The 16,550-nt window shown below is 39.8% G+C and overlaps 1 protein-coding gene and 1 pseudogene across 2 annotated transcripts in view; both read left to right on the forward strand.

The window, feature by feature from the left end:
• The first annotated feature begins 768 nt into the window (after positions 1–768).
• Positions 769–16,550, forward strand: part of TMEM98 (transmembrane protein 98) — a 28,133-nt gene continuing 12,351 nt past the window's right edge. Inside the window, exons 1-3 of one of the 2 annotated variants that reach the window (XM_070727456.1) lie at positions 769–1,109; positions 12,793–13,004; positions 13,321–13,452. In XM_070727456.1, coding sequence (XP_070583557.1) covers positions 12,874–13,004; positions 13,321–13,452 — 263 coding nt within the window. In that variant the 5' untranslated portion in view covers positions 769–1,109; positions 12,793–12,873. Of the gene's footprint in view, positions 1,110–3,303; positions 3,397–12,792; positions 13,005–13,320; positions 13,453–16,550 lie in introns of those variants that run through there. The other variant, XM_070727457.1, reaches the window with a different exon arrangement.
• On the forward strand, positions 6,880–7,524 carry LOC139153849 (motile sperm domain-containing protein 1 pseudogene; annotated as a pseudogene).

The raw sequence follows: 16,550 nt of genomic DNA on the forward strand, positions 1-16,550 counted from the left end.
AATATATTTTAATTCTACGTACTTCTTCAGAAGCTAAAATTGAGGTCAATATGCCTTAATTAGATAATAAAAATGAATGAATATAGTACTGTGAATATAGTCTTTCACCTCCTCTACAAAACCTGTTTTTAAAATGTTATTACAGCTGCTAGTTTTTGGTTCCACTGTGACTGCTCCTAAAGTAAACAAATATCCAGTAAACCAGGGGTCCCCAAACTTGGCAACTTTAAGACTTGTGGACTTCAACTCCCAGAATTCTGGGAGTTGAAGTACAGAAGTCTTAAAGTTGCCAAGTTTGGAAACCTCTGCAGTAAACAAATACACAATAATAACTCTTTAATAACATGCTGGCTGGGGAATCCTGGGAAATAGAAGTCCACAGGTTTCAAAATTGCCCAGCAATTTTGAAAGCGGCATCAAAATGAAATGTGGCTTCATCACCTTACTAATTATAACATTTTTTGTGAACTGCTAGTGGCAAAGTTCTCCAACTTAGTAGCGGGTTGTGGGGGACAAAATAAAAGACATCAGACTTCAGCAGGCAGAATGGAAGCACAATAAAATTTCCTTCTAGCTTCTGTTCTTCATTTTGCTATTGCAAAACTGCCATAAGAAATTTTATGACAAGTTTGGGTGCCCTCTGAGATGTAAAGTTTACTGAATAAAAGTTATTTTTTAATCTCTCACCCAACCCTATCCAGTGAAATCATTATTTGTGAGGGAGTCACACAAATTCATTTAACATTTTAGGGGGTTGTGGTATGGAAAAGTTTGTAAAATCGTGCTTTATAGTATTTATTAGACAGGCCACAATATATTTCATTCTTGGGTACACTGCAGATATTTTCTTCTGCAAGGAAGGCTGAACACCACATCTCGGCTGAAAGCACCCCACCCCAAATCCCCTATGCATGGCCAGCCCACTTTCAAAGCTCGCCTCTGTCCATCTGGCATCTGTTCAGTTTTATCTTGCTCAGGAATGTAGGCAGGACTTAACAAGAAGGCTGCAAGAGTTGCACTAGCAGACAAGAGGCCTTTCTTACCTTCGAAAGAACTTGCTTGGAAGGGCAAGTGAAGCAGTGTGGTCTCCTCCAGTACAACACTCCCAGGTAAAGGGAAGAACTATTTTAGTATGCATCCCACCCTGTTGCTTCTAGGTGAAGCCTTTAGCTTGTGGGAGGGGTGATTCTCTAGCTACATTTGGGTTCATTCCCATTTGCTTTTGTTAAAAGATCTGAAAAGAGGCAAGTGGGATTAAATCCCTCTTTTGTTTTTTAGGAGTAAGAAATAATGAGAGTTTACAGACTAATCCTTTTTTTAAAAAAAACAGATGTTTTGCTTCAGAGAAGGCCACTGTTATATGAGGGAGCTGTTGCCAGGGGAAAAATTCCTAAGCTTCCTGCCATGTTTCATGTCTCTTTTTAATGTTATGACTTTTACAAAGGCACTGTGTTGACAGTGGTTTTAGTAATATCCAGGAAGTTTCTCTGATAATAGTGAAGTTGTGATGCTTGCATAAAAAGTGTAGTATAACAGAAACCGTTGGAAAAACAATGAAAATAAATTAAGACTTTCTACTGTTCTTTGTTGAGGGTTTTTTTTTGTTTACAATTGTAAGTCATCCAAAAGATCTGGAAGCAGCATATGCATTCATGTTATGGTAGATTGCATAAACTACCAGATGTTTACACTGAGTTTGAAATTTTTGGCCACCTATTGAATCCTTCACAAAGACAGGAGATAGGTAGATACTGTTTAATAATATTAAATATATAGGATGTAAACTGTTCCAAATAAACTTGTCTTTTGCAATTGATTGATGGCTATTTCGTCAATACTCATGATGTTCAAGTGGTGCTCTAGATGCTTTTGAATTGCATCGTAGGCACTTATTAATGTTGGTATCACTTTTGCCACAGTTCTTCTATTTCTATTTGCAGTTATTTTATTTTTAATACTGTATATCTTTGTAGTTCGTAATTTCCTCCAGTTTTTATTTATTTATTTTAAAAGTGTATATGATCATCCACAGTGATTCAGAACTGCTTACAACAACTAAAACCCATACTGATCCCACCCCACAGGGGCAGCCAATGGCTTTGTTTTAGCTGGAGGTCCCCAAGCCAGCTGCCAATCCATATTTTCAAGGCATTGCAGAAAAGTAACAAAATGCCAGCCAATCTTATCTCCAGGGGAATGATATTCCATTAATCGGAAGCCATCAATTTCTCTTGGTTCCACCATATGTAATGGATGGGACTCACAATTTTCTTTCTATTCCATTTTTTCCAAGTATTGCATTGTCTATTACTATGTGTATGTTATCTACAATTACGATAGATTCACAGTTTAAGATTGATGGAAACTTAACAATCCACATCTTAACAAACAACCTAGGAATTATTGAGATAGCATCTAAGAATATAGGAAGTTCCAGGCAGGGTAGCTCTTGTAAAATTAAGGTGTTCGGTACTGAAATACTGATAAATTCAGTATTTACAAATATCAAGGTAGTCCTTTATAGGTCACTCTGAGAGTTCCAATCACAATTGGATTTCTTTTCTATAAACATTAAAACTTCAGTCTGCAAGTCCTGGTAATTCTTAACTTTATCCAATTGCTTCTCCTCAATTCTAGCATCACTAGGAATAGAAATGTCAGTGAAGCAGACTTTTTTTCTTTTCAATAATTATTATACCAGGCATGTTACAAATAAAATGGATCTTAAAATCCATTAAGATCTTAACCCAATCATTTTCCAAAACTTTTGCGACTTACCGGTAATGGTCGCACTTCAATAGATTCCTCAAATTTTCAAATGTGGATCAAATAAAGATTAAGATGCCTTAAAAGTTAATCCAAGCTCTGCAAGACGATGGAAGAACTACATCTTTATATTAGACTACAAACCCAGGAAATTATGGCTAAGTAACATTTCCAATGAGAAACAATCCCATTATATCCACTATAAGAACTAATTGATGACAATAATGAGATCCGCTTTGTTGTTTAATAACGCAAGATTTATATAAGTAGTATAATTTAAGTTCAGAATAGTTTTAATTTTGCCAATATATCCTGTCATTGGATATCACATGCCTCTACTTTGTTTGGTAACTGCAAACACTGCCAACCTCCTGCTCCATAGTGAATGTACCGGTACGTGCCATCCTTTTTTTCTGTGAAAAGCCAATTGAGCCGGTGTCTAGTGTATGCCAGGCCAAAAGTGTTGCCAAGGAAGTTATCTTTCTCTTCCATGTGTTCTTACACTATTTGCTGTGGGTTGGGATGAGGGGGTAAAGTTCATGCATGACTAATGTTATTTGCTCAGTTGCTTTCTTCACACTAAAGTTCCGGTAATGGTGGCAGATCCTATAGTATTCCTACAGATTCCAGGTGAGAATTTTTTATTTTTTAAAGCCTGTAGTTTCCAAAATTAAATTAGTTAGGTTTCCTATAGCAAAACCTCATTTCTGAACTTGTGTATTATATGCACTGTATAGCCAAGTGAAACACAATAATCTCTCTCCTGATTGCTTTAGCAACTTACAACTGAAGGTGCTTCAATTGAAGATTATTATTTAAGTTTACTTAATAAAATAAAATAAAATACAACTAATACTTAATAAAATACCAACAGACTTTAACTGATAATTTGCATATTTGCCAATTTTTAAAATCCCCAAGTAATTGAGATGCAGGTTTCACTTATTAGCACTATTACTTAACCTTTAAAAACCTTTAAAAAGTATGCCTGGGAGGAAAGCAATTTTCATTCAAATGTAATGTTTCCATTTCAGATACAGAAGGTTTTTTTAATTATATATGATTTCTAGTTATTAAAGATACAGTATTACATAAATTTAACAACAGTGATAATAATAACTAATTACGCAAAAATCACTTCCTTTGCTCTTGAAATTTCAGTGGCAACTTGTTTTTTAAGTTAATTAGTGCTATGTAACCAATAATAAGACAATATTCTTTTAACCATAGTTAGATTTACAAACACTAATGGCTTGGTAAAGACATAATTCTGAATTATGATATACAAACTAAAATGATTGGCTTTACACATTATGTTTTACCATAGTTGCTGTCAAGGAGTGGGGGAAATCAGAAGATTAAGGCAATTCAACTGAGTATAAAAATGTATTGCAAGCTTAAGCTCTTTACAAGAATCTGAGCTACTGACAGTCAAAGCAAATTGGCAGTAAATAAGAGTCAAAGGAATTCAAGATGGGCTGGTCTCTTATGGGCACACATGGACTCATAACTGATGATTCATTTGACACACACACCCCTCTCAAGCTCAGCCTGGTCATCTCCTACATCACTCCATTACTGGCCCTTCTCCTCTTCCATGGTTTCTTCTATGCTGCTTTCCCCTTCCATCATTCAAAGTCCGAGTTCTCATGGGAAGCTGGCAGGAGTGGAAAGGAGACAGTCTCAAAAATCCTCCTCCCACTCCTCTCCAGGAGCTTATGAATCAGGTGGTGGTTGCTGTAGCAATGGCATTTAGCATTTACGTTTATATACTGCTGCACAGTGCTTTACAGCCCTCTCTAAGCAGTTTACAGAGAGTAAGCATATTGCCCCGAACAATCTGGGTCCTCATTTTACCAATCTTGGAAGGATAGAAGGCTGGGTCAACCTTCAGCCTATTGAGATTTGATCTGCCAAACTGCTGGCAACCAGTCGATCAGCAAGGGTAGCCTGCAGTACTGCAATCTAACCACTGTGCCACTGGGGCTCCTGTAACACACAAAATTTTTGGAGGGTTCCTCCCTGCCCCTTTTTGGGAGTTGAAGGCCAGATATGGAACGTGCATCATAGGTGAGTCTCCCTTTCCCCCCGAGAAGAATGCAAAGGGACTAGTTAACCTCAATGAGTTCCTCCGATGAAATTGGCAGAGTGCTGATAACTTGGTTAGCCATAGCTTGTCAGGGAAATGCTGGTGGAACTGACAAACTAAATCAGGGGCATCAACATACTGTTTATTTTCCCAAGGGTGATCTGATCGGCAACCATGTAGCTTTCCAATGAATCAAGTGCTGGATGCTTCTTTTCCTAAAGTCTAAGATTTATTCTACCTTGTAATCTGGTTCTCTCTCTATTATGACTGGCATTGGAGGGTGTTGTTGGGGCTGGGAAGGCATCTTCAAAAAGTAATCCTTGGTGAAATACTGGCTTTTGTGGCAAAGGGGTGAGCTGAAGAGAGATCGATCTTGACATTTAGTAGCTGGAAAAGTGCTTTCCAAAATCTAGATAGGAATTGCATTCCTCTCTCTGACACAAGTGCTAAGATCATGCCATGGTAGTGAAAGATGTGGTCTAGAAAAGGTTGGGCTATGTCTTTATGCTTGTGAGTAAGTCCTGGTGCAATTGGGTAGTTTCCAATCTCTCAGTGGTTAGTGGCGATCGGTGAATCTGGAATTTGAAAGATTGTAGGATTGATGTTGGTTGTGGGATCTTTGGAACAGAATGTATTGATTTGCGAGAGAATGGATCTAGCATTAAATTCTTGGAGTCTGTAATGCATTTAATGTAGAAATCAAAACATTAGAAGAATTAACTCCATCTGACTTGTCTGGGGGAAAGCGGCTTAGTTTGACCTCTATAGGAAAACACGCACATTGTAGGAAGGGTTTCCAGAGTTGGAATGCTGATTTAACAGCAAGGAGTTATTTATTAAACATGCCATAATTGTATTGGCGAGATCATCCAGGGGCATGGGGTGAGGTATCATCAGTACACTGAAGATACCCAACTGTACATCTCCACCCCATGTCCAGTCAACGAAGCAGTGGAAGTGATGTGCCGGTGCCTGGAGGCTGTTAGGGTCTGGATGGGTGTCAACAGACTCAAGTTCAACCCTGATAAGACGGAGTGGCTGTGGGTTTTGCCTCCCAGGGACAATTCCATCTGTCCGTCCATCCCCCTGGGGGGGGATTACTGACCCCCTCAGAGAGAGTCCGCAACTTGGTCATCCTTCTCGATCCACAGCTTACATAAGAGAACCATATTTCAGCTGTGGCGAGGGGGGCGTTTGCCCAGGTTCGCCTGGTGCACCAGTTGCGGCCCTACCTGGACCGGGACTCACTGCTCACAGTCACTCATGCACTCATCACCTCGAGGTTCGACTACTGTAATGCCTTCTACATGAGCTACCTTTGAAGAGTGTTCGGAAACTTCAGATCATGCAGAATGCAGCTGCAAGAGCAATCATGGGCTTCCCCAGGTATGCCCATGTTACACCAACACTCTGCAGTCTGCATTGGTTGCCGATCAGTTTCCAGTCACAACTCAAAGTGTTGATTATGACCTATAAAGCCCTTCATGGCATCGGACCAGAATATCTCCGGGACCGCCTCCTGCTGCATGAATCCCAGCAACCGGTTAGGTCCCACAGAGTTGGCCTTCTCCAGGTCCTGTCGATGAAACAATGTTGTCTGGCGGGACCCAGGGGAAGAGCCTTCTCTGTGGTGACCCCGACCCTCTGGAATCTCCAACCCTCTGGAGATTAGGATTGCCCCCACCCTCCTTGCCTTTCCTTGGCTTGGCAAAGAGATGTTTATCTTTTAGTCTACTGAATATTGGGTGCACATGTTCTATAAGTTAAGCCTCATTCTGAGAGTAAATTAAAATATCATCCAGGAGGCTGGTGAGCCAGCTTGCTGAGGAGAAGGCCCAGAGCTGTCAAGGTGAAATGGCAGCACATCCCTCCACAGGTGCTGCCCACAGACAAATCCGGAACACGAGCATGACTGGTGGGGCTTATCACAATGCTCTCAGATTCTTAAGTCCCTGTGGACAAGAAATCTGTGGGACTGAGCTATCCTAAATGCAGAAAAACCAGGAAAGTAGGGCTTGGTACCAATGCAGCAGCAAAAAAGACAACCAGAGTTGGTGGAAGGGAAACTTCCCATCTTTGTACTTTTTATCAAACTCATATTTTATGCCAATGACCAGGCGACGCACAAACAGGTGTTGAACTCTCTATAACCCCTATGATTTTGCCTTAAAATTCAAAGTTCTCCAACTCCAAATCAATATGTTGGGGTGAATGCTGCCAGTGAGGTGAAGCCTCAGTGCTTCATTGATATAGTGATTTGTCACTGAGATGTCCGACCTTGCCATTATGGAGAATTCCATACATTTCAACTCCAGGTCTCTAAGCAAAGCCAAAGGAAAGTCCTAGGAGAGAAAGGATTGCTACTTTGCTCCCTATTGCAAAAGAGAAGAAGCAGAAGGAAGAAGAAGAGAAAAGGCTGAAGGAACATCTGGCCCAAAGTATATTATTGGTGCAGACTGTTTCAGCCCTCATTGGGACTAGTTTACTCACCGTGTTTTCAGTAATCCTGTGCATTGCTGGTCTTACGTTTCCCACATTTGGAGAATTGAACTCTCCGCGTCCACTTGAGCGTGAATCAGATATTAGTAGGTTCTTATGTTTTAGGTCTCATCACAATGGCTATCCTAAGAACAATGAACAATAAAATATCACAACCAATAATATTTTAATGGGATGCGGAAAGTCTTTTTTAAAGAAGGTGTTATAAATTCACATCATTTATTTATTATTTATTTATTTATTGGATTTGTATGCCGCCCCTCTCCGCAGACTCGGGGCAGCTAACAACAGTGATAAAAAACAGCATGTAACAATGCAATACTAAACAACTAAAAAAAACCTTATTATAAAACCAAACATACATACAAACATACCATGTGTAAATTGTAAGGCCTAGGGTGAAAGAATATCTCAGTTCCACCATGCCTGACAGCAGAGGTGGGTTTTAAGAAGCTTACAAAAGGCAAGGAGGGCGGGGACAATTCTAATCTCTGGGGGGGAGTTGGTTCCAAAGGGCCGGGGCCGCCACAGAGAAGGCTCTTCCCCTGGGTCCCGCCAAACGACATTGTTTAGTTGACGGGACCCGGAGAAGGCCCACTCTGTGGGACCTAACTGGTCGCTGGGATTCGTGCAGCAGAAGGCGGTCCCTGAGATAATCATCAATTGCCTTTGATTCCCATTGGGCTCATTAATATGCTATGGAAAACAATCAGTGATTTTTGTATGGTGATTTTTTAAAAAGTAATATTTTAAATATGTTTAACCAAACGATTCAAGCCTTTGGCTACGCAGGCTTAAATTGCTCAGCGATTACACCTGTGAAAGGAATTCAGAGTGACTTTTATATTTTATATCTACCGTGCAGAATTTTTCATGAAAGAAATGTTCTGTTGCTTTTTAAAAAATGACCTAACCATCTGTGTTTGATCATCATAAACCCCAGCAGTCACATCTGCAATGTTAATTCTTCTTCTCCCCTGTCTTTTGTTGCCATTAGTGCTAAATGACTTTGTGTAGTTCTGTTGGTACTCAAGACGGCAGAACATTATTTGGAACGGATTACCTGACAATGAACATTTTATAAAAAAACAGCAGCAGTAGGAAGCATTGTGTTTACAAGAAATAGGACTGCGCTGGCTATTTCTTTCCAGTTTCATGGCTTCCGTTCCTTACCATTCAGGCTTACCCAGTTAATTTTCAGTCAAGATGTTCTTAATCTAACATTCCCTTAACTGGTGCTATTTACGTGATTATGCATCAAAACTTAAGACAATGCTTCTGCTCTCCTTGCCTGCAAGATGTGCTTGGTCTCTTTGCAAAAAAGCCAGATACTGACGGTGAGAATGAATGCCTCTTGCATTATTTGTCTCTGGGAATGAGTGATTGTCCACTTGGCTACTTTCCTAAGACTTGTTTTCTTTCTTGGACCCGGTGTTTCTGTTTTTAATCACCTTCTTCCTCATCCACCCTCATTTTTCTTAATTCACTTTGACTATGTAATATAAGATCACAAATTTATCAATTAAATCTTGAAAAACGTGGTTCACAAATCTAGAAAATACGGCCAAGTCATTGAACAGACCAAAGGACAGCACTTTATGTTCAAATTTACTGAATCTGGTGTCAAAGGCAAATTAAGTTTTCATGCCTTATTTTATTCAAATAAGATTGTAAGCATTGCAGAAGTCTAGTCTTGTAAAAATACTTGCTTTTAGTAGTTTATCTAATAGGTCTGGAATTAATGGCAGTGTATAATGGTCTCTTACTATGACTGCATTTAGAGCCTTATAATCATTGACCATTCTCAGTTGGGGGAGTTATCAAGATTATTAGCCTCACTGGGGTCTGGCTTCTTGGATCCAAAGAAAACAGAAGCTGAAACACGTGATTGGGAGGATTATATGAATCCATTTTGCAAATTACAGTCCAAATATTGTTTTAAAGTTTCTAATTCTATAGTAGATATTTGGAATTGAATAGTGACTGTGAAAGAGATCTTGGAGTATTGGTGGATAACCAACTAAATATGAGCCAGCAATGTGCAGCAGCGGCTAAAAAAGCCAACACACTCTGAAGCTGCATCAACAGGGAGATGCACTCCAAGATTAGGGAAGTCAGACCACACCTGGAGTATTGCATTCAGTTCTTGTCACCACACTTCAAAAGAGACGTAAAAACTCTAGAAAAGTGTACAGAAAAGAGCAACCAAAATGAAAAGGGGACTAGAACAAAAACATATGAAGAGAGGTTGCTGGAACTGGGCATGGATAGGCTAGTGAAAAGAAGGGCAAGGGGGGACATGATAGCAGTATACAGATACTGTACTTGAGGGGTTGCCACAGAGGGGAGGGGGTCACACTATTTTCCAAAGCACCACAGGGCCAGAAAAGGAACAACAGATGGAAGCTGACCAATGAGAGATTCAACCTGGAAATAAGGAAGAATTTGATGATGGTCAGAGCGATCAACCAGTGGAATGGCCTGCCAGCAGAGGTTGTAAATGCCCCAACTCTGGACATTTTCAAGAGGAGATTGGACTGCCATCTGGCTGGGGAGGTGTAGGATTTCCTGCTTGAGCAGGGGGTTGGACTTGATGACCTGCAAGGTCCCTTTCAACTCAAATAAATAGGTAGGTAGGTGGGTAGGCAGGCAGGCAGGCAGGCAGGCAGGCAGGCAGGCAGGCAGATGATAACAAATAAAAATAAGCAAAAATATGTGATACATAGATAATAAAGTTTCTACTGTTTCCATATGAAGATTGGCCACAATATGGCACAGCCATCTTTTTATCTGTAGAATTTTTCATTATGTTTATTATATATTTATTTATGATTATAAATGACTGCAAGGAGTATAAATCCTTCATTCCCCACCATCCAGTCAGAGCTGAAGAAGCTTCTTAAATGAGAAGTGAAATGTCTTCAAAGAAAAAACAGAAAGTCCAGATGCCTCTTGAAAAAACACCTTTGGGACAACCGTGACCTGGGTGACTGAGGAGTTCCAAAGATATTGCTAAAAGACTAGAACAATTAACAGAACAGATAACAAAATAACAGAGTTTGAAGAGACTTTGAAGGTCTTCTAGTCAAATCCCCTGCTCAGGCAGAGGACCTTTACCATTTCAGACAAATGTTTGTCAAGTCTCTTTTTAAAAGCCTCTAGTGATGGAGCACCCACAATTTCTAAAGGCAAGCCATTTACTGGTTTATTGTTCTCACTGTCAGGAAACTTTTCCTCAGTTTTAGGCTCTTCTCAATTCTTTTCTTGCTTTCTGTTACTTTGGAAAATAAATACCCTTTCTGTTACTTTGGAAAATAAATACCCTTTGGAACACTGCTGTCATTTCGCCCCTACTCCTTCTTTTCACTGGACTACATATACTCAATCCTACAATCATTCTTCCTGTGTTTTAGCTTTAGCTCTCTGAATCAGTGGTATTGTGCTGGCTTGAGCTTTTTAAATCACACTTTTTTAATTTCCCAAGCTTCTTGAGTTGTTTTTCCCTTTAAAATTTTCATCCATGGTATTCTTCCTAAGTACTCTCTTAAATTTCTTCACATCACCTCTTTTAAAGTCTTAAGACAGGGGTCTCCAACCTTGTCAACTTCATGACTTGTGGAATTCAACTCCTAGAATTCCTCAGCCAGCAAAACTGAAATCCCCAAGTCAAGGCTGGAGACCCCTGGTCTAAGATATTGGTTTGATTATGTTCTATTGCTTTTATCTGTAGTATATTGAATTTTAATATGGCCTGATCACTCTCCTCCAAAATTCCTGCAATTCAGCCACCTCTATAATTTCTTCTCTCTTAGTAAGAATTAGGTCCAGTATAGCCATCCCTCTAGTTCCTTCCTCTACCTTTTATATGACAAAGTTGTCAGCTGGGTTGTCAGAAACCTGGTTGACCTCCCACTTGATGCAGACTTTGTCTCCCACTTGATATCAAAGTAGCTAATGTCCTCCATTACTCCATTAGCAAAAAGTTAATATATTTCTTCTGTTTGGATGGGTGCCCTGTAGTATATGACAATGTCATCATTTTTTCCTTTTTTATTGACTCATATATATTCAAGGAGGTTCCATTCTTGGTTTATGTATTTCTGCAGAGGTTATATATAATGCAATTTCACTTCCTCTTTTGTTAGATCTCTTTCTCTTTCTTTTGAATAGTTCATATCCTTCCATCAGTACATTCTATTCATGAATTTTATCCTGCCAATTATCCCACTGTTTTGTTCCCCATGCAGCTACTCATAAGTTGCTTCTTAACAATTCCAACACTTTAAAGCCAACCTGCGTTCATATTTACTCCTACTAACTTTCAAATGGTGAGAAAAGAACACTATAGTGCTCATCTGCAGCTTTCTAATAGAGCAGTTTTGAGGAAAATAATTATTTAAAAGTGTTAGGATTTTTAAACCTGGCTGAGTGATGTGGGATAGATTGTTGAAATTCAGAATCAACCGGTGAGTTAAAGCAAGAAAAACCATCCAATAGAAAAATAATCAATTTAAGAAAAACTAGCAATGAACCAAGGAGGGGAAAAGGCTCAGCTGCCAAGCACAAGTGATTTGTTAGATGTGGGTCAAATGAAGAGACAGAACTCTCAGCTAAGACAACAGCTCTTTTATTTGGTAAACTGGTGCAAGAAGAAAGAAGATGAATCCTGAGCTGTCCATCAGCTCCCTCTCAGCCACTGAGTTGAATTTCCTACCTGTATTGTGAACAAATGAATTTAACCCTGACAGACAGACCAGAAGGAAAACTTTGCCCCGGGTTTCCTGCCCCATTATCATCTTCAACAGTGATATAGTGGGAAACTGCAGGAACTCTTTGGAACACATTCTAAATTGACACAATGAGGTTGGGCAGAAGTGCCTTAAAGCAATAAAAACAGCAATGCAGGAAGAAAACATTACATTGTAATCTGCCAAAGAATTGTTTAATTAAAAAGACATTTCAACTGTAAAACATGATAGATCAGATGAGCCATAATTTCATTTTGCTAAGCACACACTCAAGCAAGATTGCATACTACATTAATTCAAGTATTATATTATTGAAAAAAAATCTGGCAATTAATCATAAAGATAGTCAAAGAAGGGAGCAGGTCATTTGACAGATACTAGCAAGAATAAGTGAGGATGGGCACAATATAGATATATGGACATGTGAGTAGATCATCTAACATTTCAACTTATTAGTAAGGCTTTAAGTCCATATTGTTCTAACAGCAACCTTATATTGCTTGAGAAAAAAAGTTAGTGTATCCATATTATTGTTTGGAAAGACTGGACTCTGTTCAATACTAATTCAAATTGATTGACCCAAAACTCTTCTTTATTTTGAGTCCCAGATATTTTTTTAAAGAAGACTCTAAAAGCCCCAGGTTTCATTATTCCTGGTATATTTAACCAGCAAGACTTCATTTTATTCAGTTTTAATTCAGGTAGAAGTGTTCCTGAAGACATCTTGCTGTTGAATTGTCCATTCATCCCTTGAGGTTACCACGAGCATCAATGGAGACTGTTGTGATTGTAGCTATTGGGGTATTGGCAACCATCTTCCTGGCTTCTTTTGTGGCTCTGGTTGTGGTATGTAGGCAGCGTTACTGCCGACCCAAGGACTTCTTGAGTCATTATGATACCAGGTGAGATAATTTTTCAACTGTGGATTCTAGTAATTCATTCACTCACCTAAAATGTTTTGGAACAGCAATTTCCAGAATTTGAAACCAGCCAACATTAAGGAGTCAAGGCACTGTAGGCACACCACATCTGAAGGATTCCAAAATGGGAATGTCTTATTCTGGATTTTTGTAAATAACTAAATAAATAACAATCAATTAAGGGTTCTATGAGTAAATTTTAATCTCAAAACATATTTAATTTATTGGTCAAATATAAGCTTAATAAGGAGTGTTTTGACTCAACAATGCCTTAGATTTCTTTTGTGCTTCCTCCTAGGCCTATTGTTGACCTAATTGGTACAATGGAGACACAGTCTGAACCGTCTGAATTGGAGATGGATGATGTGGTAATAACAAACCCACATATTGAAGCAATCCTGGCAAATGAGGACTGGATTGATGACGCTTCGTAAGTTGGGCAGCAATGCCTTCCAGGCTGCATAATCTGTAAGGGATTGTTTTTCTTCTGCTGCATACAATTTGAGACAAAACAGAACCAGAGAATAAAGCCCCCAAATCTCTTCAATGCTTACTGCAGAGATACTATATTGAAAAAGATTGATAGTCAAGTATTTGACAAATGCAGCTGAACCAAACACATATTTTTTTTCACCCATTTTTAACCAATGTTGGTAGGGAGAAAAAACTGCATAGAATAAATACTGTATTTTTTGGATTATAAGACTCACCGGAGTATAAGATGCACCTAGATTTTAGAGGTGGAAAACAAGGAAAAAAGTATTCTGAACCAAATGGTGTAGTAATATGTTATTTAATAAAATACCAGTGTAGCAGAATATGTATACTCTCTACAACCATGTACACTTTTTACAAACTTCAAACCTGACAATTGGTACACTGCAAGGGTATTCAAACTTGGCAAGTTTAAGACTTGTGGACATGGGGGATTTGAGATACCTTTCCCCCAGGCTTATTATAATTTATGTTTGGTATGTATGTGCTGTTTGGTTTTTAATTATGATAGGGTTTTTAGGGGTTTTTTTAATATTAGATTTGTGCCAGTATAATATTGTTTTTATCGTTGTTGTGAGCCGCCCCGAGTCTTCGGAAAGGTGCGGCATACAAATCTAATAAATTATTATTATTATTATTATTAACTCCCAGAATTCCTCCTTCAGTCGTGCTAGCTCAAGAATGGGAGTTGAAGTCCACAAGTCTTAAACTTGCCAAGTTTGAATAGCCTTGCACCCCAGTCCCTAACCCAGGGGTCTTCAAACTTGAAAGCTTTAAGACTGGTAGACTTCAACTCCCAGAATTCCTCCTCCAGTCATGCCAGGTGGGTAATTAGAAGGCAAAAACAGCCCTGTTTTTGTGAAAAATGGGCCATTTTTTGCCCATTTCCCCCCCCACAAACATTGGGTGGGAAAAGGGTCTAGGAAGCCTGCAGGGAGTTCCTGGATGCTGGGGAATGGCAAAAAGGGTCCAGTTTTTGTGGAAAATGGGCCATTTTGTTTCACAAAAATGGGGTGGGCAAAAGGTCTGGGGAGCCTGCAGAGAGCTCCTGGGGACTGGGAGAAGGCAAAAAGCCTCATTTTTGTAAAAGAAAATCGGTGAGAAAAGGTCACTTTTTTCACAAAAATTGAGGCATTTTTGCCTGAGACAGTATAAAGAATAAAATTTAAACCATTGTTTAAGTTTAACCAATCAGGCAGCAGTTAGGGTGGCTAAGCCAGGATTCAACACCCCTCCTTACTAGAACACATAGACATAATCCTTCAAATAGGTGGGGCTCTACTGGCTCCACTCAGACCTTTTCAGAACTGGTCCCCGAGTTGATGAATGAAAAGATCAAATGGTGCTGCTTCCGTATGGAAGCTCGCAGCTGGCAACTGACTGCGGGTTACTCACAAATCCAATGTAAGAGAAAAAACCGCGGACAAGAAACTTCTTTGGTGAGGCAACCTGGATTTTCTCTCTGGTGAAGCAACCTGGATTTTCTCTCTGGTGAAGCAACCCAGATTAAATCCAGGATGACCCTTTTATTGAAAGCAAACAAAGAAAGGCAGGCTTCTGTGATGCTACATTTCACATGGGTCTGTTACACCAATTCAAACTTATAACGTATTAAGCGTACAAAATATAACCAATAAAAATCACATAACTTGTGCTACATTTCAAGGTGCTGATTCATGAGAAAAAGAAAGCAAGAGCGAGAGAAGGGCCCCATCAGCCCACCTCATGATATATAATGTTGCACTTTTCTTAGGCTAGCAGCAAGAAAAGCAAGATAAGAGTGCAGGGAAGGAGAATGTTGCTAGAGAAACTGGGTCATCATACGTGTCATGCTCAAGGTCTATGCTTTTCGCACGCACATTCCAAGACACTAGTTCCCGCGTTCCCACATCTCCCCTGTTTTTATTTTTTTAAAAGATAGACTCTTTCTCCTCGCTGGGCAGAGAGAAAGGTTGCTTCTTTGATATAGCTTCCAGCTGATGCAAGTGGGCCTCTAAGTCCAGAAGGGGTTTAATTTCCCGAGTGAGAATGACCTTCCTATTAGAGGGCAGAAGACTTTTAAAGATTTGTAGTAATGATGGAACGCATTGAATACAGCAGCAAAGTGTTACAAGAACTATTACCACAACAATCATAGCAGTTAGGATAATACGTAGCCAGGAGCCATCCGGAAGCCAGGACCAAAGGGCATCCCACCAGGCAGGTAACACATCCTCTCGAATGTGAGATGCAAGATCCTTTAAGTTGTCCAATTGCTTTTTTATCAAATGTGAGTTGTCTGAGATGTTAAAGCAACACATGTTTTTTACAGACTCACAGCCTAGATGATGTAACAATAACAAAAAGTCTATAGCAGCTCTATTCTCCAAAATTGCATGTCGGAGCTCTATTTGTTCTTGTGTTAAGACAGCAATGGCTATTGATGTAGCGTTAATGGTTTTTGCTAAAGAACAGGCAATGCGATGCGCTGTTCGTTGGTTGCCTGCGGCCAAACCAGGTACCCCCACTAGGGATACCGAAAGTGAAACATACTCAGCTTTGCTCAAAAGTTTTATCTCATCATTGTATGAAGCATCAAGGGGTAGCAAAATAGCAAAACTAACAAACAATTCAATAAACGCACAAGGGAAAAAAAGGAGTGATGATTAGGTGTTTTTTGATGAAGCAATGAATATCCCCTGGGAGATTCTTCACGTTCTTCGCAAGGCAGTGGTTGTGGGTGCCCCTGCCCAGTCTCCAGGTCAGGCAGGGGGTCAGCCAGTTGTTGGAGTACTGTCATCTCTGGAGGTTCCCGCAGGAAGGGGAGGTGTGTGTGAATGTCCATGTCCCCCTTTTGTGTCTGCATGTTTAGGAAGATATGGTCTTACGTGTCTTCCTGGCACCCACAGCACCCGATCGTCAAGCTGCACTGCAGCGTAGCCTCGTCCCCAGGTGATAAGATCTGCTGGGCCTCTCCAAGTGAGATCCAGTAGCTGACGATAGTAGACCAAAGGCCTGGGGGAGGAGACTGGAACTGTGGAAAAATGACGAGTC

The sequence above is a fragment of the Erythrolamprus reginae genome, chromosome Z (assembly GCF_031021105.1).
Source record: "Erythrolamprus reginae isolate rEryReg1 chromosome Z, rEryReg1.hap1, whole genome shotgun sequence".
NCBI classification, from domain to species: domain Eukaryota; kingdom Metazoa; phylum Chordata; class Lepidosauria; order Squamata; family Dipsadidae; genus Erythrolamprus; species Erythrolamprus reginae.